The sequence below is a fragment of the Corvus cornix genome, chromosome 1, assembly GCF_000738735.6.
Source record: "Corvus cornix cornix isolate S_Up_H32 chromosome 1, ASM73873v5, whole genome shotgun sequence".
NCBI lineage: Eukaryota > Metazoa > Chordata > Aves > Passeriformes > Corvidae > Corvus > Corvus cornix.
In genome coordinates this window covers 31,020,529-31,045,938 of record NC_046332.1, presented here as the reverse complement: position 1 = coordinate 31,045,938, position 25,410 = coordinate 31,020,529, and the positions used below count along the sequence as shown (strand labels likewise).

The 25,410-nt window shown below is 44.2% G+C and overlaps 2 protein-coding genes across 2 annotated transcripts in view; both read left to right on the top strand.

Annotated features, from left to right (window-relative positions):
• The first annotated feature begins 2,241 nt into the window (after window positions 1-2,241).
• KCTD14 (potassium channel tetramerization domain containing 14) lies at window positions 2,242-7,456 on the top strand. The gene is made up of 2 exons (XM_010401012.4): window positions 2,242-2,517; window positions 5,194-7,456. Exons 1-2 carry the CDS (start codon window positions 2,458-2,460, stop codon window positions 5,863-5,865), a joined length of 732 nt encoding a protein of 243 aa, XP_010399314.3. The 5' UTR covers window positions 2,242-2,457; the 3' UTR covers window positions 5,866-7,456.
• A 2,384-nt stretch (window positions 7,457-9,840) lies between these two features.
• Window positions 9,841-25,410, top strand: part of INTS4 (integrator complex subunit 4) — a 34,181-nt gene continuing 18,611 nt past the window's right edge. The window contains exons 1-13 of the mRNA XM_039555466.1: window positions 9,841-10,027; window positions 10,559-10,842; window positions 11,516-11,710; window positions 13,662-13,779; window positions 14,475-14,581; window positions 14,787-14,972; window positions 16,788-16,838; window positions 17,503-17,591; window positions 17,849-17,969; window positions 18,482-18,553; window positions 19,572-19,746; window positions 21,843-22,048; window positions 24,365-24,507. Of these exons, the coding sequence (XP_039411400.1) occupies window positions 9,841-10,027; window positions 10,559-10,842; window positions 11,516-11,710; window positions 13,662-13,779; window positions 14,475-14,581; window positions 14,787-14,972; window positions 16,788-16,838; window positions 17,503-17,591; window positions 17,849-17,969; window positions 18,482-18,553; window positions 19,572-19,746; window positions 21,843-22,048; window positions 24,365-24,507 (1,934 nt within the window). The remainder of the gene's footprint in view (window positions 10,028-10,558; window positions 10,843-11,515; window positions 11,711-13,661; window positions 13,780-14,474; window positions 14,582-14,786; window positions 14,973-16,787; window positions 16,839-17,502; window positions 17,592-17,848; window positions 17,970-18,481; window positions 18,554-19,571; window positions 19,747-21,842; window positions 22,049-24,364; window positions 24,508-25,410) is intronic.

Genomic DNA, 25,410 nt, shown 5'->3' with positions numbered 1-25,410 from the left:
TCATCTACTGCCCTTCACCCTGCCCTGGTGAAAAGCTTGTGTGAGCAGAGAGGTGATGGCCTACCTGTCTATCCAGTTCTGCAGCTGCAGAAGGAAAGAGAAGCACCTCCAGCATCGAAGACGTGGTGGATGTGAACTCTGTCAGCTATATCCAGGATATTTTCTGAAACACCTCCATAAGCCAGCCCAAAGAATGGGATTTGCAGCACTTAGAAGTCCAGAACATGAAGACCTTCCAGGCCTCCCTGTTTTCCAGTATGCATTAATCTTTTAAAATTTATTTTAAGTCACCAAACTTGGTGTCCCAAGCAGACCCCACTGGTGCATCCAGCACTACCAATTCTTCTGGTCTGGCATAGGGAAAATTCATGCATTTGTATTCAAAGCAGCAGAGAGAACTCAGAGGTTCTCATTGAGGATCCCTCAGCATGCTTCAGAGAACCAGAAGCAAAATGCAAGATGGGTTTAATGACAGGTTTACCCAAATGCACAAAGCATTCAAAAGACTCTGGGCCCAGCTTTGACAGAGCCTTTTGTGAGGCCAGGCTTTATTCTCAAGGGAAGTGAATGAGTCTCAATCGTAATTGTTTTTCCCTCTGTGCCTCAAGCTCCTGCTCAGATCAATGCTGCCTTCTGGGAGGATACAGATCCAGCAAAATCCTGGAGTATTCAAAAGCGACAAAGCTGGTGTCCATGAGCACAATGCAGATTTTGTGCAAATGATTTCCTTACACACCATGCTGTCAATGTTCATCATTAATATCTCTCCCCCAGGAAGATTTTTAGGAAGCATTGTATTTGTCTGAGATTTTTCCTTTGGCTGCTGGTACAGCAACAAAAGAGAGTGAAGCAAGGCTGGTAGAGGAGGTAACACCTTTTATTACACCAACAGAAACTGGAAAAAAATGGAAAAAAACCCCAAAACAAGCAAGTTGAAGCAGAATCTGACAGACACGGGAATGCCTCATGTGCCCTAAAGCATGGATAGTTTTATCCATCTGTATCAGGTGATCTAATAAAAGATATTGTCTCTCATTCCAAATGTTAAGTTACATCTCTGGACAATCATGCCCATGGCAATTTTGCCACCATAATGAAACAAAGACACAGAAGTGATGAGTGGCCTGAAGACAAATTTGAAAGCAACAGTGCACTTAGAATCACCTAGAATGAAGTAAAGGAGACCTGCAGGGGTGTGGTCTGGTTCTGGAGAGGTTATTTAGGCTAGCTCTGATGTGATACTCTGCATTTAATAAATTAACACACAGAATCATCATAGAATCACAGAATGGTTTGGATTGGGAAGAAACCTCAAAGATGATCTAGTTCCAATCCCCCCTCCATCATGAGTAGGGACACCTTCCACCAGACCAGGTTGCTCAAAGCCCCGTCCAACCCAACCTTGAATATTTCTGGGGGTATCCACAGCTTCTCAACCCGTGCCACTGTCTCATCATTCTCACAGTAAAGAACTTCTCCCTTCCATCTAATCTAAATCGCTCCTCTTTTATCTTCAAGCTGTTCCCCCTTGTCCTGTCACTATGCGCTCAGGCAAAAATTCGCTCTCCTTTTTTTATAAGCCCCCCCCTTTAAGTACTTTCAAGTTCACCTTCACTACATCCCTGTGAGTGTTTTGATTTTGTGATAGTCTTACAACCACTAAACCAACCTGTGGTGCTGTCCACATTCTGTATTTGGTGGATACAGGATATTAGAAAACAATGTCATGCAAAGATAATAATCCAATATTTATGGCCAATTGAAAAGAATGGTTTATGCTCAAGCAGAGATTCAGGTTTGATTTTATTCACCTTGCACAAATGACTCAGTGTCCAGAGATTGTATGGGTGAGGAAGAAAATGCCACCACCTCAGACAGATTGTAGACACCCTGATCTGTCACCAGTGGTAGTGACAAATGGGATCAGTGAAATTGTTTGGGATAAACTGTGCTTTAAAGCAGCAGAGCATGGAGGCCAAAAAGCTGTGAAACTGTTTACTGGTTTTGATACAAGCAGTTGTCACGGCAGAGGTGGACACCCAGGCACACGTCATGGGGCTCCTCGGCGGTGCCCTGGGCACTGGGCCTCCCTTGGAAGGGGTTCTTCGGCCCTTAGTCCCTACTCAGATAGCAGTGCACGAGGTGTGTGCTGGCAGCCAGCCCGAGTCCGCCCTGAGCCCTGCTGGTTGCCAGAAAACTAATGAGCAAATACTTCTGCTTTCAGGCTGTCCCCTCCCCTCTCCCTGCACCTGCAACTGGAACCAAGGCTGTGCCTGGGACAAACTGGAGCCTCCGTGGCTACAGCTGGGCTGGGAGCAAGGGAATGGTGACCCAACAAAGACAGAGCAAGTGAAAGAAGATTGGAGCACAGCTGGGAGCCATCCTGTGTGTGTGGCAGGACACCAGCACTGAGCAGCAGCTTTTCCCAAGCAGCTGAGCCCTCAGCTCCTGGGGAAGATGAGTATTCCATCGGAGCACAAGCCCCTCGGGAAGCAGCTCACCGGCAGCCTGCACACGGTGAGTAAGTTCTGCGCTCAAGAGCACAATTCCCTCATGTGGGATCAAAGCACCCCTGCTGGGCTACATTTGAGTGGGTTTTTCCCCCATATGTTAATCTGAAGACACCAGGGCTTGCCAAATATATCCCTAAGAAGAAGATTCTAGTTAAAAAGCTATGTCTGACTCTGGTCTGTTTGCACCTGCTGTGTCACAGAAGGGCCAGCTCTCTCCCAGGCATCCAAGATCTGACAACAGCAAATAACCAGAATGGTTCTTCTCCTTTAGCAAGAGATGGAATTCGATTAATATGAACTTTAATTGATCATATCCCTAAACAAAAGCCTGTTGTAGGTTTGGGGGGGTTTCAACAGTTCTTGTGAATCTCTAATAATGCAAAAGCTGCCCTGTGTTGTTGACATGCAGGATCATCAGCTGGAAGCAGTAGTTTTTCTAGCTATAGGGAAAATTAATGGCAGTCTCAGACAAGCAGCATGTTACTAGGCAGAAATCAATGATGAGATGATTTCCTTTTACTCTCCTCTGCCCTCAGTCTGTTGCTAATCAGTTTGTCTTCCTGGGTGAAGCTGAACAATCTCTTCTCCAGACCTCTCTGTATTAAAAAAACCCAACCTTCCTGTGTTGCACTTTTCACACGTAGGTTGCAAAATGCTTCCCCGTGGAAGTAACTGTTTTACAGATTAATAATCTGGGGCACAAATAGATGGAATGACTTTCCTGAGTGTCACCTTGCTGGCTAATTACAGAACTGGGAATCAGCTGGTTCCAGTACTTCCAGTCCACTGGGAACCACTTTGGTGCCAGGCTAAAACCATTAATCAAGATTTAAGGACATGAAGTTAGTTGGGCTACTGCATTAAGGAATAACATGTTATGCATTTGTATTAGTGACAAACAGCATGAAACATCTGAGCTGCCATCTGAAAAAGGAGCAAAGGCTCAAAAACCTGAGACCCTCCTGTCAAGTCATCCCTGGTGGGGAGAGTTGTTGGTATCACTTGGACTAATGGCAAATCTCCTAAGGAGAGACTTTACTATAGAGACAGCTTTGGGCTGTGTTTTTCAGTGGGTGGAAATCACAAGATAGTCTCAGACAGAATAGTACTTCTCTCCTTGATCCAAGTGTAAATGATTGCTCTTGAGATGAAACTACCCACACTAGTGCAAAGCAACATTCCAGCAGGGTCTTTGGCCTGAATCTGTTGTTGTTTCCCTGGCTTGCTTAGGCTGTGAGCAAATTTCTGCTAAATCTGACAGTTTGCTCCTGTTTAAAAGGAAGGTCTCACCCTGCAGCAGGGTTTCCTTTCCTAGTCCCATCCTTTTGTGAGCTCTGTGCTTGTTAAATCCTCTGCCAGCCAATCCAGTTCATCACTAAGATGAAAGAGCAGCAAAGCTGGCATGAGGTGAGCAACAGAGCACGTAGGTAGGTGCAAGAACAGGATGGGGAGAGGGCATGCGGGCCCCCCCTTCTCTTGGTGTGGGCTGCGAGATCAGCTCACGTCATCTGTACCTATGTGATCCCGCTAAGCACTTAAGTACACACTTCACCTGAGGCATGTGACCAGCAGTACTGAGGCAGATCCTTGTGTGATGGGACCCAAGGAAGTGCAGGTGAGCTGGAAAACGGGGCTGTTTATTGACTCATGCCTTCCCAATGGCAGGTGTGGCCCTGGCCTGGCTTGTAACTTGCATTACAGTAGTGCTGGCAGGAGGGAAAAGAACTGTCTTCTTTCTTCCCTCTTCTTTTCATCTGCTGAGTACTACATAAAATGACCAAGTACAAAGGGAAGCTAGTAACATTTTTCAGAACTGAACTTACAGGAAGGTCCCAGTGAACACCAAGTCCAGCTTTCCAGGTATTCAGGCCTCCTCCAATTCAGATAATGGTGTTAAGACAGAGGGTAAAAAAAATGCAAACAAACCCACAAACTTTCCATTCTTCCCTCTTAAATCCATGTCAGTTGCATGAAATGTTTCCTTTACTTCCTAGCTAAAGCCATCATACATTTTTAAGTGCTTTGCTGAGCAGCTTCTGTCCTGTACCTGTGACATGATGGATTTTTGTGTCTTACTTCAGTGTTTGTAGCTGAAGCCCCAGATGAGTGGAAGCCAATTCCACCTATTTGTGAAGTTTTAAAGAGCTTTATTTCCCCCTTTGAAGAGAAAAGAACAGTTCAGGTGATAAGAATGAAGTGGCACAGCTTTGGGCTCTATCCTTGTCCATGGGGTGGGTGAGAGCTCACATAGTGCTCTTGCTGTAAGGACAGTGGCCCACAGGGACAACACTTGTGAGTGACTTAGGAGATCAGTGTTGAATCCTGTAGTCACTCAGCATTTCCCTGGGCACGGTACTTCTTTTCCCTCCTTCCCACTGGGAAAACGACACTTTCCTACATCCCAAAGATGAAGTGAGGACTTGGCCATTTAGAAATGTCCACGTCTCTGCTGCTCTGGTTGCGAGGGCTGTATAAGCATCCTGCATCTGCTTTTTGCAGTAAATCAGGTGGAGGTTCCCACCTGATGCCCAAGAAATGGGAGCTCATACTGCTCTTCACACCTTCATTCCGTCCTCCAACCACAATCTTTTCCTTCCTCTTTTCCTTTCCTTTTACTTCCATGTTGCTGACCTCAGACTGGTAACACACATGGCTTTTTGTCCCCTTGTGATACTTGCAGTTGTCACCAATTGTGGAGTTAAATGTGGGCGGGGAGATGTACACGACAACGCTGAGCACCTTGAAGAAGCACCCTGGCTCCAAGCTGGCAGAGATGTTCACTGGCCAGCCCAAACTCAGGACTGACTCCGAAGGGAGGTTCTTCATCGACAGGCCGGGCACCTACTTCAAATACATCTTGGAGTACCTGCGCAGTAACCAGGTGCCCACGCAGTGCATCCAGGACGTCTACAAGGAGGCGTTGTTCTACGACATCGAGCCTTTGATCAAGCAGCTTGAGGACTCCCCCCAGATCTTTGGGGAGCTCGTGGCGAGGAGGCAGTTTCTGGCTCGTGTGCCCAGCTACAGTGAGAACATTGAGTTGATGATCCGCATCGCGAGGGCAGAGGCAGCTGCATCCCGACAGTCCAGCGTCATCGTGTGCGTGGTCAGAACTGAGGAGGATGCAGCAAGGTGTCAGGACGCCTTGAACAGTTTGGACATGGATAAAAAGCCCGTGGTGAAGTTTGGCCCCTGGAAGGCTGTGCCAAGTATTTCTGATCTGCTGGACTGCATTCAAATGGATGTTGAAGCCAAAGGGTATAAAATATCCTTTCAGCCCCACATTGCTGACAAAGGTTTTCGTTTCAAGTCGCACGACTTCTTCTACAAGTTCCTGTTCACCTGGTGGTAGCAAAGTGCCACCATGGATAGGGAACATTAGAAAGCAATTATTGGAACAAATGAACCTGGGCTGTGGAGACTAAACCATGGGCTACCAGAGGGACAGGAAGAAACATGCAGGCTAATGAAAGGATCTCCTTTGGCTGTTTGCCATATCAAAGAGCACTTAAGAGCCACTTTACTTGGGTTTTAGGGGATAAGTTTTTAGGGGATTTAAAAGGCTTCAGGAAAAGGAGGAATTTTACTCTTCATTGTTGCTTACTATTCATTCAGTTCAGAGAGATGGCTCTGTGAATTGAGCCAACCTCACTCAACCTAAGGGAAATGAACAATGCCAAATATGTCTCATGGACATGTAGAGTTACTCTCTCTGTGGAAATGGGAACAGACCACAACTGTGCAAATCCTGACTGAAACAGTGACATTACTCTGACATGACTCGAGTCCCATGCTCAAATTACATTTGGTTTCTTAATGAGAAGGCAAAAGCTATTCTTCTCCCTCCTTTCTACACTAGAATCTCAGCTAAAAGGAAGGATTCTGTGTCCTATGATCTTTTCTTATTCCTCCAGTAGACAGCCTACTCTCTAGTCAATGTATTTATTACTAATATTCATTATTTGTTCTGGAGGAAAGACAGAGAGCCTCAGCTACGGTCCAGGACCAGCAAAAGGCAAAAATACCATCACTGATGTGAGGAGTTTATAATCTAAGGACATGCACTCCTTTTTCAGACCACACAATCTTAATCTCTTTCTTATGACACTCATTATTACAACGATGCTATTTCTAACTATATAAGCTTCTGGAAGAACTGGGAAAACCCACCATGATTTGGTGGGAAGTAAGTGGTACTGAAACAACAGCCTGCAAATTCTCTTTTACAGAACACAAGTTGCATTCCACATGGTGTTTAAAAAGTCTTAGAATTTGAAAGTTTATTTTTATACTGGAGATGGCTTGGGTTTAATCGCTCTGAAAATAATAATGGCTGATTTGATAAAGATCATATTTCCTTCTCAGAAGATGGATTTCTTCCAGTTAAGGACAATAACCACAGAATCACAGAATGGTCCCTGGGATTTCAAAGAAATAACTTTTAGATTTTTTTTGAATGATGCAGAAGTGCTTTATTTACTGACGTTTTCCCCTCAAGATCCCCAGATTCTAAAGACCTGAAGTTTTGTCTATAGGGTAACAGATTTGAATCATTCCTAATTAAGCTGTGTTTCAGATGTGCTTATCCTAGCATGGACCTCCCCCGAGTGACAGGCATGAGTCACTCCATGGACTGCAGGGCAGTTGTGCAGAAGGTGTGAAGGGACTCTGAGATCTCCCACATTCATAAGCTTGGTCAGAATGGACACAGTCAGTGTCTGAGAGGACAAAAAGGTTTAGGAAATAGGCTCTTTTGATCATAATCAAGTGTTTGGTGGTGCTCAGCCTGGAAGAAGAGAGATTGAGGGGGCCTCCCAATAGACAAAAGGCTGCTTTAAAGAGACCTGTTACACTTTGTACATACTAAGGGTGGGTGTCATAGGTTAGCAAGCATAGTCCCGGAAGGGATGCCCTTGCTAAGGGGTGCTTACAGCTTCCTCTGGGACCTGATAGAACCTATCAGCTGGCCAGTTTGAATATGGACAATTCTCTAAGCCACTTAAAGTTGTGATCACCTCTGTTATCCACATTTAAGAATAGACAAACTCCCCCTCCAAGCTCTCTCTCATTTCCGGCGCTGGGACAGGTGGCTCCGGGGCCCGAGTGGGGGCCAGCGGGCCCGGCCAGGCCCTGCTTGGGCCAGGCCGGGCCGGGCCACGGCCATCCTGAAGCCATGGACCTGTTCCAGCCATGGAACCCCCCCCACTGCCTTGCCGTGGGCAGCCGGAGCGGCTCGGCTCTCCCCCCTCTCCACTTCGATAAGAAAAATTCAACATTCCAGCTGCAAAGCTGCAAGGCCGAGGTGAGATTAACCCTTTTACTGCTGTGAAGAGCTGAAAACCTGAGGGAAGAGAGAGAGGAGATGCTTAAAGCTGAAATTCTGTTGTGAAGCTATGATATATCAGAGTATCCCATTGTAATTTCATGAAGATCTGGGGGGTGGAGTGTTCAACTCGTGAGCAAAAGCACCTGCGCTGAGATAGGCAGATGCTGACGCAGCTGTAATTTCATGAGAAGTTTGGACAGGGAGAGATGAACCAGATGAGGACTTTTGCTCCAAACGGGAAAGGAGAAAACCTCAGTCCCTAGAGATGAACCAGATGAGGACTTTTGCTCCAAACGGGAAAGGAGAAAACCTCAGTTCCTAGAGATGCTCCCAGAGATAGTACTAACAATGAAGATGATGAAGACCCTTTGCTCCCAGGGAAGGAGAAGGGCCTCTGTTTTTTGTTTCTGAACGGCTCAACCTTAAAATTGTACCCCAAAAACTTCAAGAGTGGACCCTCGAAAGCAGTTGTGGGAAAAGCTGCAAGTTGGGGGAAGGGATTCACATACGAGCAGAGAGACTCCTCTTCCTAAATGGACTGAACAATATTTGGAAGTGGGCGGCTGTCTTGTTGTGATACTGTTTTCATAGCACAAGCAAGAAGAGACTTCTCTTTCTAAATGGACTGAACAAAGTTATTATGGAAGTGGTAAACAGAATGAACATCTTTCTACATTGTCAGTGGGAGAAGGGAGGAAGGTGGGGGGAGGAGGAGAGTTCTGAAGGTGGTATAATTTTTTTTCCTTCTTTTTAGGTCTGTTAATAAACTTCTTTATATTCTTTCAAGTTTGGTGCCTGCTTTGCATTTCTCCTAATTCTTATCTCACAGAAGATAAACAGTAATGAGTATTTTGGGCCAAACCACTACAGTGGGAAAGCTGGCTTAAGGCACAAAAAGGGAGGTGGAAATTAGGGATCAGGAGAAAACAATCTCAGTATAGAGTAATTAAAGCCTTACACCAACCAACCTCCTAAGTCTATAGGACTGCTGCCAGGAGAAACTTTAATTGGCACGCACTCCAATCCTGTGTTCAGTTTGGGGCCCCTCACTCCAAGAAGGACATGGAGGGCCTGGAGAAGGGCAACGGAGCTGGGGGAGGGCTGGAGCACAGGTCTGATGAGGAGCAGCTGAGGGAGCTGGGGGTGTTTAGCCTGGAGAAAAGGAGGCTCAGGGGGGACCTTATCACTCTCTACAGCTGCCTGAAAGGAGGGCATAGCCAGGTGAGGGACAGGACAAGAGAAAATGGCCTCAATTTGTGCCAGGAAAATAATCAGGAAAACCTTATTCATCGAAAGGCTGGTCAGGCATTGGAACAGGCTGTTGAGTCCCCATCCCTGGAAGTGCTCAGAAAACGTGTAGATGTGGCACTTGGGGACAGAGTTTAGTGGTGGGCTTGGCAGTGCTGGCTTAATGGTTGGACTTGGTGATCTTGGAGATTTTTTCTGATTTTAGTGATTCTATGATACTGATAGAAATTATAACACTTTTCTAACTTTTAAAATTCATTGTTTTAGTTAACTTTTAAATTGTTTTAATTAATCACAAGCAGTGTATTATTCATTAGCGTTTTATTAGTCTTAAGTCACTTTTAGCCAGCACATAGCTAAGTTTCTTTACACAGACTGTTATTGTTAGAGTTTGATTGGGAAAAGCAGCAAAACTTGAAGTTTTGCTAAACTAACCCTGATATGCTTCAATGAACAAAACCTGGGAGAGAAAGATGTATTTCTAAAATCCGACACAAGAAATGCAGAATTTATAGACTACAGGGGCATTTTGCCGAAACCGGAAGGTAACAGAGAGACTAACAAAGAATCTTCAGTTTGTGCTGCACAACTCCCTACCTGGGAAAAAGAGAACAAAAAGACGGAGAAATGTGGACTGATTAACATGAGAAGCAAGAATAAAAAACCAATAGAGCACGGGATACTCATTAATGAAGAGAATTGTGAAAAACGAGGTTCACTCTTTGTAACATTTTAAGGAAACAATGATGTAACATGCGAAAAGCCAACATCACAGTACATTTGCAACAGAGGAATCCGCCGGAGGGACCCGCGGTGATCCGGTCCTGCCCGCGGAGGGATCCGCCGGAGGGACTATTTGTGATGTGGTCCTGCCCGCGGAGGGATCCTTCGCAGGGATCAGCGGTGATGCGACCCCGCCCGCCGAGCTGGGAAAAACGAGGCTCGCTCTTTGTAACATTTTAAGGAAAGTGTAATAAAAGGGACAATTAGGAGACAACAGCGAACAGGGTGTTACGGCCGGGTGCTTCGGCAGAGATCCAAAGGCACACCTTTACATCCAAAAGATTGTCTGTAAAAGGACATCGCTTATTCCGTATTCATCACCGTCGTGCAGAATTCATTAATTCTGTGGAGTTGCTGAGTATCATCTTATCAGTCTTATCTTTTTCCTTGGCTCCATTCCGTCTGGTCTCGGGTTTTTTTTTTTTTCTTCTGATAAGATTTTCCAGGAATGTGAAGACCCCCCCCATCCTTCCCAAACTGACCACCCAAACCACAGACATTCCACAGCGTTACATTACAGAACCCCGGCAAAGCTTTTCTAACATTGAGGAACATGAAAAAACCGACATCCCGATACATCCATAACAATTCTGGAACACGCGGAAAGGCAGCACCGCAGTGCATTTATAACAGAGTGACACCATTTAGAACCGATGAGCATTAATTTCTCTCTCTGCTCACAAAGCAGGAGGAGGTGGGAAGGTTGCCCTTAGGCCGCGTTCCGGTGAGGCCGCCGCGTACCCGGCAGCGCAGCGAGGGCCGGGCCGAGCCGCGCCGCCATCTTGGGGCCGCGTCGCCGTGGCAACGGGAGGCCGCCGGAGCACCGAGTGCGGCCTCCGGGCGGAAAGAGAGGACGCGCCTGTGGCCCCTCCGTGCGGCTGCTCCGTGCCTTCTGTTCCGGGTTGCGGGGCGGCGTCATGGGCGGCGCACTTGAAGAAGCGGGTGTATGAGGAGTTCAGCAAGGTGGTCCAGGTAACACGTCCTCCCCGGGCCGGGATGGATGGCTCCGAGCTCTGCCATGCGGCGGGAGGTGCCGGCGGGTGAGGCGGAGCTGTGGGGAAAGCCGCCGGCGCAGGCCGGGGCCGAGCCTGGGAGCGCCGGCCGCCCGCCGGGCGTCGGCGTTGGGGCGGCCCGTGAGGGGTTGAGGAGGAGCGGGACGGGTCGGATTCGAGTTTAGGGAGGCTGGAGCTGCCGGAGGTGGGAGGTCTGAGAGAGGGTTTTCCCCTCCGTGTGGGGAAGGAGAGAGATTGTGCAGTCTCCCTCCCTGGAGATACCCAAGAACCGTCTGTAGGCAGCCGTGTGCAATGTGCTCTGGGACGACTGTGCTTGAGAGGGAGGTTGGAGCAGATGATGCACTGTGGGCTGCTCTCGGCCGGTGGGAGTGGGAGAAGTCGTGTTTGCCGTGGGTTGGTTGGTTGGTGTTGGAAGCAGCATTTGACCCAGCGTAGGGTGGGGAAAGGCCGTGCTTCCCGGGGATAGGGACTGTCTGGGCAGGTCACTAAGAGCCGCAGCGGTCTGAGGGTGTATTTCTTGCTGAGACAGATGAAGGAGAGGCTAGTGCTTGCCGTGGGCCTCCCCATGTTGACTGTGGGAAGGAGTGGGTCTGGATTTGCTGTGTTTCTGAGCCGTGTCCCTCTGCCCACAGCAGCAGCATGAGGAGCTGTCCACCAAGAAGCTGCGGCTGAGCAAGCCCAGTAAGTCAGCAGCGCTCCACGTGGACCTGTGCAAAGCCACCTCACCTGCAGATGCCTTGCAGTACCTGCTCCAGTTTGCCAGGAAGCCCGTGGAAGTGGAGAGTGTGGAAGGGGTTGTCAGGATCCTGCTGGAGCATTATTACAAGGTGGTGAAGCTGGGAGCCAAGCATGCTTGCTCCTTGTGCTCGTTTTCTTGGTGTGGGATGTTGAAGAGGGGCTCCCAGGCTCCTGTGTTGCTGACTCAGTTGCCAAAAGCCTGGGCTGAGAGTGAGGGACTGCAGCCCTTTACCCAGGTGTTTCTGATTGTGTTACTTGGTCCCTGTGCTGATGGTTTCAGGAGCCTGTGACAAGGGTGTGGAAGTGTTATCCCTGCACATGGGCTGTGTGGAAGTTACCTTGGCAAGGGACAAAAGACATGTCAAGTTTTCCTGGGAGCCCATCTGTCCAGAGCTGTTTCAACTTGTTCTAACTCTTTCCTGACTGCTGTTTCCTTACCTTGTTCTTCATTTCCTCTAGCAGTGGAGAAACCTTTTAGCTATTGCTTATGTTGTGAAAAACAGCACTTTTTAAGTCATAGAATCATGGAATGGTTTGGGTTGGAAGAGACATTAAAGATCATGCACTTCTGCCCCCCCTGCCATGGGCAGGGACACCTTCCACTAGACCAGGTTGCTCAGAGCCCCATCCAGCCTGGCCTTGAACACTTGCAGGGATGAGGCAGCCACAGCTTCTCTGGGTGGCCTTCTCTGGGACAGTACCTCACCACCCAGTCAGTAAAGAATTTTTTCCTACTACTATCAAGTCCATGAAAAAAAGTGTCAGGGATCAGTCTCTTCTCCAATTAACAAGCAATAGAACAAGCAAATGGCGTCAAGCTGTACCAAGGAGGTTTAGAGTGGGTATTTGGAAAAATTTCCACACTGCAAAGATTATTAAGCTCTGGAACAAGCTGCCCAGGCCAGTGGTTGAGTCAGCATCCCTGAAGGTGTTTCAAAGATGTGTAGATGTAGCACTTGGGGACATGGTTTAGCGGTGGACTTGGCAGTGCTGGGTTAAGGGTTAGACTTGATGATGTCAGATGGCTTTTCCAACACAAATTCTTCTGTGATTCTATGAAATACAGAGTTCCTGGACAAATAACACATACTATTTGTGCTTGAAGTTTGTTTTGTAGCCTGTGTTAGAAGAGAGACTCATGAACCTGCAGACGAGGTCACACTGGCAAGAGCACAGTCTGTTACAGAATGCAGCTCTTAAAAATACTGCTTTTCAACTGCTGTAGCTGACATTATTTTACTTAAAGACAAAATCTTCAGAAGAACTTGCTTCTTAGTATCTCTGTAAAACTTGCACTTCTGATGCAGGAAGCTGACCCTGAAAGCTGTAACTGCAGTGGAAGTTATGTGATGATTTAGTTGTTTGTACTGTCATTGTTTTGTTTAAGATGGTGCTGCAGCCTCCTGTTCCTTCATTCCTAAATATTTTGGTAGGGCAGTCCCCATGCAGTGCTGATGACAGTATCCATTGTTCAAACACATAACTTCAACCCTAAAAAAACGCTTCTCAGTTCAGTTGAGAAAGGGACTACTCCCTTTGGTGTCACATTTGTCACTTGGAGGCTGTGTGTGGCACTAAAGTCTTTTTTTAAACCCTTGAAAGATACAACAGTTGGAACGGTGAAATTCCTTGTTGAAAGATGGAGTATTTGTTACTGTACTATTTCTGCACCTCTGTGTTCAGTGTTGCACAAATGCTTGGCAAGATCCAAGTGTGACATCCAGATGACTTTTTGTCTTTCTGCTCTGTATTGGATATCCTTGGCAATACAATGAAAGAGGAGCTTCCAGTTATGACCAGGAGCCTTGTGTGCAAGAGTCTGTAGAAGCCTCAAAATGAATCTTTAAAATGCATGAACTTTGGAAATTAATTTTAAAACAATATTAATTGATGAGGCTTACTTATGTAATTATCACCTGTGACAGCATTTGCTGTTTCTTAAATAAGTAGATGCATGCAGGTAATATATGCTGCTATTTTTTTTTTTTCCCTTTAACCGTGCTGTTTTGGGGATTTTTTTGGGGTGTTGTTTCCTTCCAGGAGAATGATGCCTCTGTAAGACTGAAGATTGCATCCTTGCTGGGATTGTTGTCAAAGACTGCAGGATTTTCCCCAGACTGCATTATGGATGATGCCATTAACACACTTCAGAATGAGAGTAAGGCTCACTTTTGATGTGGTGCTTGAGATCAAGGTGGAATCGTGCTGTCAAAGCATTTGGGACATGGCAAGGCCTTACATCTCAGGTGTATGATTAGAGATTGCTGGTTAGAGTATTTATTTTCTGGTTTTGTGAATGATGACAGATAACACCATGTTCTGAGGAGGAGAAAAATGTTCCTCTGACCTGCCTGCTGTATCTCTTTGTTGTAAAGGAGTGCAAAGTTTGCTTTTGCATCTCCATGTGAGAGCTGTTGCTTCTGAAGTTCTCTGTTGTAAAGGACAGTTTTGCTTGAAATGGAAATGTGTTTGAAGAGGAGTTTTTTTTTATACCATGCTAGAGGCCAGCTCACCAAGCTGTACCAGCAGGAGTGTAGCCAGCAGGTCAAGGGAGGGTATTATGGCCTTTTACTCAGCACTGGTGAGGCTGCATCTGGAATAGCTTATCCAGTTTTGGGTTCCCCAGTGCCAGATTAGTGCTGGTGAGATTGGGTGAGTTCAGCAGAACCACTGAGGTAGTGGTAGAGGAGTGGAGTATGTGATGTGCAAGGCACAGCTGAGGGAGCTGGGCTAGTTCAGGACTTGGAAGGAGAAGGTTTCAGGATGGCCTTCCACCATGGATCAGTCTGTGATCCTGTAGCTGGTAAGAGTTCAGCAAAGTGATCCATAGCCTTTCACTGTCTTGTTTTGCAGAGTCTCACCAAGTCCTTGCTCAGCTGCTGGACACTCTCTTAGTGATTGGCACAAAACTCCCAGAGAATCCATCTGTCAGGATGAGGCTGGTGGAGGTAGCCTGCAAGGTGAGGTGGCCTCCCTGGGGCCGGGAACTTTTGTTGTTGCCACAAGACAAAAAGAAAGGTAGTCAGTATTTAAATTATTTTCATTTTTCTCAAGAAACTGTTACAATACCAACGTGAGTAACTGCTAGGAAACATAAGATGATGTTTCAAAGGGCTGAAAGAAGGGTAAGAATCCTGTTCCATCTGCTTGTCTCTTGTTCCACAGCATCTGACAGATTCTTCTCATGGTGTAAGGAATAAGTGTCTTCAATTAATTGGCTGTCTTGGCCCAGTGGAAAAAGGTGTTGCAAAAGAGGCTGAAAGCCAGGCAGCCAAAGATGTGCAGAAGATCATAGGAGATCATTTTAATGATCAGGACCCTCGTGTTAGGACTGCAGCTATAAAAGCCATGGTAAGTGTTGGTAGTACAGTGGAAGAAATGGTTTGGGGTTGTATAAGGAAGCTGAGGGAGGGCTGGAAACTAATGCAAAGAGGTTTGGTTTAGAGACCATTTTAATTAACTTAGTAAAAGTCCATTTAGTGTATCAAAATTAGCTGGAAAAGTAAGATAGGTCTTGAAATATGACAGTAACATGAGATCTCAAAGGGCATTTGAGTGATTCATAACTTCGGTTTCAGCTATTGCTGAAGAAGCTTTTCAATTTGTGGACTCCTTTGAGTGTGTATAGGCTTTTCTTTTAGTGAGAGATTTATTTCTTGATTTATTGTTGGTTAGCAGAACTACAATAAGCTTCTAGTGCTCCAAAGTGCAGTAGGTAGCTGCTTATGACAGGAAACCTGCATGATAAGTCCAGAAAGAATTTTGTTTGTTTTAAAGCAAACATTTATATTTTGCCTCATGTTTGCATTCATTAGCATTCTCTAACTGTTCATGAGATATACTATATACTGGTTTTTTGTGTGGGAACCCTTCAGAAGCTTTTAGCTTTGAAGAAATGCAAGCAAAGACTATGCATTTCAAAATATTGCTTAATGTGAGTTGTCTGTGAGTTTATGGGGATGCAGAAGTTTCTCTATTACCCTTAAAGTTGATAACAATGTTCCATCTAATGTGATGGTCAACAAGGATCTTTGAATTAATGTTACCAACCTCCAAACAAAGAAGGAAGATGCATTTGGGGAGATCAGATTGCACTTGAATCTCTCTGAAATCTCCCTCTGCTGGACGTTGTACTTACTCATCCTTCACAGAATCATTTAGGTTGGAAAAGACCCTTAAGATCACTGAGTCCAACCTTTAACCCAGCACTAAGCCCTGTCCCTAAAAGCCACATCTGTATGTCTTTGAAATCCCTCCGGAGATGGTGACTCTGCCACTGTCCTGGGCAGCCTGTTCAGTGCTTGACAGCCCTTTCCGTGCAGAATTTTTTCCTAATACCCAATCTAGACCTCATCTCGGTCCAATTTTTGTTGGTACAATTTTTTGAAAGTAATTTGCATGACTTTTGTAATGGTGTTCAGCCAAGTCCATAGCAAGATTTATGACCTTGAGTTTATAATTATAGCAGAAAAAAAGCTGTCTTTCTGTTGTTTGAAGTATGGGAACATATTGTATGAATTCAGGGTCACTAACCACTTTTCAGCATTGGTGATCATAGTTTTTTCTTGCCATGTGTTTGTGGGCTTTTTCCTTTAAATCTGTGTTGTACTTTGAAGGATATAGAAAAGAAAATATTTCTGGTTGACTTTATTCAGCCAGATACTGTTCCTCTGTTTATAAGCCAGATTCATGACACTGTTACTCTAAAACAAAACAATGTAGGACAGTTTGCTGTCCCTGTGGTTCAGTAATGGAAAGATTTCCAGGGCAGGAATACTCATTGTCAATACTACTTTTGAATCTGTGTTTCAGGAATGGTAGGAATTATTTTGAGGATTCCTACATCTGTTTTAATTGTGGTTGAATATGGCTAACGCTAAAGAATTGTTTGAAGGTTGGGAGAATGGACAGACAGTGTATTTGTATAAATTGCTTTTCCCTAATCAAAGTATGAATGACTCTGAAGCTAAACAAACTATACTGAAGTCAAGGATATTATTTAAAACACTTAATGGTCAAGATAGTGCAATATTTTAATTATAGCAAGCAATTGAGAAATGCAAGCAGCTGAGTTTACTCAAACAGAAAAACAGTGGTGAAAAGTTAGTCTGTGTCCTTTAAACCTATAGTTACACTTTGTTGCATTGTTGTTTTTTTTTCCTGTAGCTACAGCTTCATGAAAGAGGATTAAAGTTACAGCAAGCTATTTATAGTCAGGTAAAACCTTGTATTTGTTTTGTACTTGTTTGCATATGTTTTTTTGAATTCTCTGGCAGTGTATTTTGTGAGGAGGAGGGCACTGAGCAGAGGTGGAGTATTTTGCACTTAGGTTGCCAATATTCCTTGTTGTTATATGGCAGTGGAAATAAAAGGGTATTTTGCATCCATGGTGTTTAAATGCACTAAGGCATATGCTTTGTTATATATTGTTTGCTGGGGAGGTGATCATGGGAAGGGCAAAGCGTGATGAAGTCATTAGTCATTCCTGTCATCTGGCATAGTGGTAAAGTCTTAAATAGTCCTGAAGGCTCAAACCCTTGTTCATTGGAGAGTCCCCACGAAGCCTGTATTTGTTATGTCAGTAAAGCTGTGCAGCTGCAGCCTGTGTCAGATCAGGTCTATTGCAGACTCACATTTCATCCTTCCTCCATAGTACAGGCAGTTCTGGAGTTTCACACCATGTGCCTTGGTTGACTTGATTAGGACTAGTCTGCCTGATGGAACTTGGAAACACTAGGGAGTGGAAGGGAAGATTGGATTCATCTTGATTTTTAATCTGTCCTGACTGTTTTGTGGCAAGAATGCTGATTACTCTGTGGGAAGTGAATGACAGCTCAGCTGGAGATGTTTCAGGAATATTGGACTGTGAATCTTCTTTCAGGCCTGCAAGCTCTTGGCAGATGATTATGAGCAAGTGCGCAGTGCTGCAGTTCAGCTGATTTGGGTCCTCAGTCAACTTTACCCTGAAAGGTATGTCCTGCATGCACTCTCCTCAAAGTACTGGCCAAGTAATCATCCTCATCCTGAGAGTTTTGTGCTAGTAGGTGTGAGGAGTAGCTGTTAGGAAAGTGATGTGTACAAATGGCTGATGCCTGATGGGAATGCACTGCTGCAGGGAAGTTTGGTTCCTGGTATTTGTTGCACATTCACAGGAATTCAGCATAGTTGTTTCTTATTGATGCCATCCAGTGTGGAATGCAATCAACAAACTGATTTCTCTATGTCAGCATCGTCCCTATTCCTTCTTCTAATGAAGAAATTCGCTTGGTCGATGATGCCTTTGGAAAAATTTGCCATATGGTTAGTGATGGTTCCTGGGTTGTAAGAGTACAAGCTGCTAAGTTATTGGTAAGTTGCATTCTTTTCTTCTCTAGCAGAGAATAGTCCCTCTTAAGTTACTTTACTTTTCATATACATTTGAAAAGAAAAGTGGGAGGATGTTTCAAACTGTATAGGTAAATTTCTCCCAAAACTGTGAGGTGAAAGAAATGAGGGAGGTTGAGGAAAGCCAACACTTTTTCAGCTCAACTGTGCAGTGATTCTTTTCTTGAGAGTAGATGGCTGAGCATTAAAGAAAAAAACAGATCCCTGTTGTAATTCCCTGCCCCTGCTTCTCTGCCACAGGACATATGAAGCAACTGAACTCAAGAAAAGCCATATTAACCTCAGTGGGAAAATAAGATGTTCTGCCTCTTAAGTTCACTTTGTTTAGACTCTGACGTACAGTAGTGTCAGGCATTACACAAAGCTGTTAGAATGAGTGGGTAAGATTGGATACCCTGTTGGGATAAGTCAGGAAATGATATATATGGTGGAGTTCAGAATAATCCTGTTTCTTCCTTTTGATTTTTTTTCTTTAGGGTTCTATGCAACAAGTTAGCTCCCATTTCTTGGAGCAGACCCTTGACAAGAAGCTCATGTCAGATCTGAGGGTATGTAAATGTTTGGGTTTGTTTTCCTGTGTGTAGGTACTAAAATGACACAAGAGGTATGTTAATATTGAGTGTGCTTGTTCACCTTGTCCTTGCCTGAGGGCTGTTGAGAGTTAATTGGTGATGACAGGTTTTGTTTTAGATTAAAGTCAATGAAGCAATTGCTAGTTTTAGATTTCATTAACGGAGCATGTAAGAAACAGCTCTAAGCTATTCAGGTTTTGCAGCAGCTGAAAGGTAAATGTTTGTGGTGTTCTGATAGGTTTTTTGGCTAAAAGCTTTGTTCATTGTGTATGAAAAGATTGCATCCTAGTTCTAGCTCATGGAATGAGCAGAACTCATGGATGCAGCTCATGGAAACATGCTGCAAGATCTGATCAAAAAACATCACCATTTCAAGAGACATGAGTAGCTAAAGGCTACTTGGCCCTGTAGGCAAGATTTTTCAGTAGCATTCCTTCCTTAAGCAACATGCTCAAGGTTATGTTAATTTTTTTCTGTCTACAAAAGAATGGTGAAGAGCTGCTGTTTTTTGTGGACTGCTTTGTAAAGGCTGTTAAAGTGCTGCACAGCTTTATTTAGAGTGTGGGGAGAAAGGAGACAGCCTAGCAAGCACAATGAATGAATATGGCATTTTACACATTGCTGACCTCTGAATAGTATTGATAGCATTGAAGTATTTAATTGCAAAGTTGTAGCATTTTTGCCAATCACTTATTGGCTTCTTAACTAGATGGGCCTTTGTTCTGACCCGGTTTGGCTGTTTTTATAATGGATGTCTAAGAATCTGTTAATCGAAATGCATTTGTTATTATCCTTTCCCTACATCAAAACTACAAAGAGTGACTGGCAGTCAGAAATAGCTGTAGAAGGGCAGGTACTGTTTGCTTTTCTTAGCACTTGCCTGTGTGTCAATGTATAAGCCTCCAGCTACATCTGTTTTCAGATCCAGTTTAATATTTTGTTGAATCACCTTTTGAAGTTGACATGGTTGTAACTGAAACCCTTGTTTGGCCAGAGGAAGCGCACTGCACATGAACGAGCCAAAGAGCTCTACAGCTCTGGGGAGTTTTCCAGTGGCAGAAAGTGGGGAGACGATGCTCCCAAAGAGGAAATCGATACTGGTGCTGTGAACTTGATTGAATCAGGAGCTTGTGGGGCTTTTGTTCATGGCCTGGAAGATGAGATGTATGGTAAGTGTTAACTGGCCATGGAACAGCTAAAGGGAGAGATGTGTGTTAGCTGATAAGCATCATTGTGATCTCTGATATGGCAGTTGTTTCAAAGGTACTGTAGTGTTGCATGGAATTTTGGATAGAAATGTTCAGTTGAGTAGCCAAAAGCAAGTAGCTTCCTAGAAATGGTAAAGTTTTAGTAACATATACGGTAATAAGTGGTTTGCTTCTGTTCTGCAGAAACCCACTGGGATTATTTGTTGGTTTTGTTGACTTAATTGTAATAGTTGCGTGTGGCTCTAAATTGGCAGTTAGTTGCTGCTGTTTGAAATTGGTGTTTTGTCAGCAGGAAAAAAATTTCATAGAATCGTTTAGGTTGGAAGAGACCTCTAAGACCATAGAGTCCAAATGTTAACCCAGCACTGCCAAATCCCACTAAACCATGTCCCTAAGTGCCACATCCAGATGGTTTCTGAACACATCCAAGGGTGGTGATTCCACCACTTCCCTGCACAGTCTGTTCCAGTGATTGACAACCATAATGTTTTCCCTACTATCCAATCTAAACTTCCTCTGGGTAAACTTGAGGCTGGTATTTGCATAAACCATGAAAATTCCAAGCTCTGAATGTTCTTTCTGAATTTGCCTTTAATGTTACTGGAAGGACGAGGTTGAGTTAAAATGTACAAAACCACCATAACGAAAATATTGCTGTAGATTGTGTTGTAAAAGTTGGGTTATTATTCCATGACTCCTGCAAATAAATGCATGTTTTCCCAATAGCTAAACTCTCCCTGGAGCTTGAAAGTGCACTTTTTTTTTTTCCTAGTAACAGTAAAAAATGTTTCACTGGTTCAGCCCCTTGACCTGTGAAATAGTTCTCTAGTTTCTTGTGCCACAGGTCTTGTGTCAGTATGATGCTGTTGAGGAACGTGGATAAAATGATCAAATGTGGAATATACACAGATCTCTCTCTCTCTCTCCACTGCAGCATTTTTAAATACTGCTGAGCTCCCCCTGCCTGGCAGCACTGCTTCATGTCTTGAATTCCGTGTTGTACCTTAAGTCTGAATTAGTGTGTCAGCTTAGGAGAGCAGTATCGGCAAAATGTTTCTCTTCTCTTGATACCTCGGTCTTAATGACCATGGAGACGCAGAGTTGTGACAAAAAGCTTCATTACTGAGCAGGCAGGGGTCTTGCTGTCTGTGCCTTTTCGTACTTAATCAGAATCCTGAGGAGTCAGAGGTCTTCTTTAAGAACAATAGGCCTAAAAGCTCCACACAAGTTCAAGTGAGTGTTTTCAAGGTAGCTAATTTGAGTGAAAAATGTAAGTATGTTTAAAACATTGTTGCAAGACATCAGATGAATTACCATTTTTATGATTCTAGCACATAAATGTTATGGAAGCTAATGAGGATGATTTTAGGGAAGAGAATCTCACCTCTGCCTAACCTTGTTATATCTGGGTATTCTTCAAATTCCTGCAATGTTTTACAGCATAAGTACACTCAGGATGCTTTCTGATGCTTTTTTTACTTTCATTTGAATAATTTTAATATTTAGATGGCACCTTTTTCCTTTGTTTTGAGGAATCTGAAGTCAGAAAGCAGAGGAATTTCATTCTGTTAACTGCCAAAATGTTGATTCTCTGGGGCTTTTCAGCAATTTGTAAAGTGCTACGTAGCAAGTTAAAAATGCAGTGAAAGCTCCAAGCAATTAAAATGTCAGGAAGAATAAAACAACCCCAGTTTAATTAACTAAATGAGTTTGCTTAAAATACCAGTGTTGATGCTATGCTTGCAAAGCACGCTATGAAATACACGGTGTTTATTGGTGGGTTGGGGACCTGTTTGTCACCTGCAGGTCCCTTTTGCAGATGTTTATGGCAGCAGCAGGGGCTCTATCAGAGGTGAAACTTTTGATTTGAAGACTTGCCTATGAAAAGTCCCCCAGTGGGTCCCTGCTTAGGCTCTGTTGCCCTCAGCATTTCCTTAGCATCTCCTGTCCTTAGGCCAACCCTTGAGTAGTACAAGACCTCGCTGTTGGGTGCATGTCCTTTAAAACCAGACAGTTTTAATTAATTGACAGTTAATTCCCTGCTCCTGTTTTAACAGAGGTTCGAATCGCTGCGGTCGAAGCCCTGTGTATGTTGGCTCAGTCCTCGCCTTCTTTTGCGGAGAAATGCCTGGATTTTTTGGTTGACATGTTTAATGATGAAATTGAGGAGGTGAGGTTGCAGTCAATACACACAATGAGAAAAATTTCCAACAATATCACGCTGCGGGAAGACCAGCTGGATACTGTGTTAGCTGTCTTGGAGGTAAGAGATTCTTGAGGAGGGCAAGAACTGCTCTCCTGCTTGCTTTGGGGTGCTTAATTATGTACTGCTAATCAGTCCCTTCCTCTGAGAGCAAACCCACCTTTTTGTTGGGTTTTTTGGCTCTTTAAACACTGCCAAAGGTTTCTAAAATCTGGTACCTCGTGAGCCCCAGGACAGTAGAATAGTTCTGAAAGAGACAAATTTTAGATAGAAACTCCTCCTTTGATCACTGTGCTGTTGCCTCCATGTGTTTCCTTCTGTCTTGTGTTGTGCTCCAGCACTCTGCACCACTTCATGTTGAATGCAGCTTCAATTTTTTTCTGCTCCCTTGACTCAGCTGCTTTGGCTACAGCTTTGCTCAGCAAGCAGAGCTGGGCCATGGGCCTGAGATCTCCTTTCTGGCTGCTCAGAGAGTTTGTCAGTGCGCTCTGCCGTACGATTTTGAGTTTTCCCAACCAGCATCCTCCCAGTCAGTGCTCAGCCAGGATTCAGGGAACAGCACGAGTCAGCTGCTCTTCCTGGTTGATGAGGTTGATCCAGGAAGAGGAAGAGATTTTGGCTGTGTGAACAGAATTATGTCAAACTGCTTCCTCTTAGACCTGATTGATTTGCTGAGCTATAGCCCCTGAGGCACTTTTTTTTCATCTGCTGCTTGTAGTAGGCAAGTTTCTGCTGCTTTTGGGAAGTGTCCCAGCCTTGGGAGGTGCTGCAAATCCTCTGTTTCTGTCTCTTCACCTTCTATTTCCTTGACCTAGGGCAGCAATTGCCACTCCCAGTTGTGCCTTAGGAAGAAGCAAACTAATTAAACCTATTTTCTCAGTCTGTAACAAATGCTGTGGAATGTGATCTGGATTTGCAAATGCAGCCAATGAGCTTTAGGTGCCTCATGTTTTTGTCATTATTTGCATTTGTTTAAGCTGTGGACGTGTGCATTGAGGTATGAAAATGTCCTGGTTAGGCTGGGCTCTTCTGTCCTGACTTGCCATGTGTGATAAACCCTAGATGTATTGTGGTTTACATTATCATAATTATCATAATTATCATCAGACATTAGGATAGTGTAAGTGTGAGAATTATTAACGTTTTAATGGATTTATCTGATTCTGAAAGATGCTGGTGCTTTTCTGTAAAATCCCTCTTCCAGTGCAAAAATAAAGGATGTGGAAAAATACTATTAATTTTGGTGCCTAAATTGGATCCAGCAGTGTAAATATGGATCTCTTGGGTGTTGGGGGTGACTTCTTTTTTCAGAAGTTACTGCTTTCATTTCATCAGAATAACTGTACCAGCTACTCCTTGCTTTTCTAACCAGACTTTGGAATTTGCTTTCCCTGTTGTCCTTGATCTCAGTTTCTGTTGAGTTGTGCTCACCTCTGTCTCTTCATGGTCTTCTGGCTCATTTGTCTTGGTACCACCTTTCTAGTGGGCTTTCTTAGTGGTCTGGAGTGTTTTATGTCTGTGGTCATTTCATTCCAGTCCTTAGAGTTTGTCTTCTCTGTGGTCATAGTTTGTCTTAGACCACCAAAACCCCTTTGATCATCTGCGTGTGTTGGCTGTCATTTAAGAGCCTTTACAAGAGGATTGCTCTTTCTTATTTTGTGTAAGACAGTGATGGATGAGCTGTTGATAGTTAGCAAATTAATAATTTCAAAAAGGTAAAATCCACCATTGAAAAGCATCCAGCTCTTGTATCCTATCAAATTTTCGTGTTGTGTCCAGCAGCACCAGGCAAATGCTGATAGCAAGGAATGTGGTGATACATGGATATGGAATGTCATGATGGTTTTTGGCAGAAGGAATGTCATTAATTCAGCTGAATGTTCTAGTCTGTCCAGCCACTGACATGTCCTCAGTGTTTACTCAGACCCTCTGGAGGCTGGTGACTGGGCTGAAAGCCTGTGCAGTGGAGCTCCCTGTGTTGAAAACGATAAAAGGCTGCTGTGAAAATGCCAAAACAATCTTTGGTGATTGTCTTACTGAGCTGCCCAACACCTTCCTTTTCTGTGACTGCAAAGATACAACATCAGCCAAACCAAGTAGTGATTTTTGCTCTGCTTGAGCAGGTTAGCGGTGAAGCAGTTCCTGTTCATTCCAGTAAAGGAAGCACAGAGGGGGATGAGACCAGGAGAGCCTGCAGCACTTGCCTGGTCACTCCATCTGTGCTTAGCTCTGGTAACTAGAAACAAGACAGTGCTTATCACAGACCTCTTCTATTAACTCAGCCAAGGAACGGAAGCTGCCACCTTTAAAGTGAATGTCTGTGCAGGCACATTTCTCTCAGCACTCAGCAGTGTCTGGGTTGGGTTTTTATTTTAGGATTCTTCGAGGGACATTCGGGAAGCACTGCATGAACTGTTGTGTTGCACCAATGTTTCAACTAAAGAAGGCATCCATCTTGCACTGGTGGAGCTGCTGAAAAACCTGACCAAGTATCCCACAGACAGAGAATCCATATGGAAGTGAGTGTGTTCAGTGTCCTTGTGTGTCTGCTTACTTTCCTATTCTTTTTAGTAAGTGAGGTGCTAGGAAATACTGAGCTTGCTAAGGAGCTAACAGGTGTAGAAACTGGTGTAGAAACTCTGTGTTGTTCTTGCTTGTCAGTACTTGCCCTGGGAATCCAGAACTGATGACCACTCATGGAAATACCACCCTATTCCAGGCACTCAAAGCATTGACAGAAAAGATTAATTCAGTTTTCAGTTTAAAACCTGATCTCTTCTACACAAGTGTTTTTGCTTACTTGACTCTGTGTTAAATAGTAATATTTACCAGCAGTTGACTATATCAGATGTGCTAAGTGGATTGGCTGTGTGACATTGTGCTGTCCGAGGAAATTTTTTCTGTCTAAGCAAAAAGAAGGAACTTCTGTGTCAGATTTTTTGGTTGTTTAATGGAAGCAACAAAAGAAGTGGTGCTCCACAGACATGGTTTGAGATGGAATTCTTAGGTATTATTGGAAACACATATGTTAGCCTAAGCTTCCTTTGACTTCCAGTGTACTTTTACATTGGTTTTGGAGTTTGGTAGAGTTTAGGGGCTTTGGGTTTTTACCTCCTAACTTCCTTACTTCTGAAAAAAAAAAAAGGCACTCATTCGTTAGCCTTTAGTATAACAGCTTTTCCTGGATTGCACAACTCCAAGTGTTAAGTATTTTTTGGACAGTTTAAATAAAAAGAAATTTAATACTGCTTGTCCTTTCAGTTTTCTTGAATCCTATAAAATATTAATGCAAATGGTCAGTTGTAAAGAAACAGCTTGGACAGCAGGATTTTTCTTGCTGACCGTCTCAAAGTGTTGCTGCAACATAAAGTAGTAATGCTTTAGAAGGTTGTATTTTGAAATGTGCCTGTTCACTAACATAT

Coding starts and splice junctions, on each gene's coding strand:
- KCTD14 (XM_010401012.4), top strand. CDS start 2,458: ATGAGTATTCCATCGGAGCACAAGCCCCTCGGGAAGCAGCTCACCGGC. Junction 2,518..5,193: donor TCACCGGCAGCCTGCACACG/GTGAGTAAGTTC, acceptor TGATACTTGCAG/TTGTCACCAATTGTGGAGTT.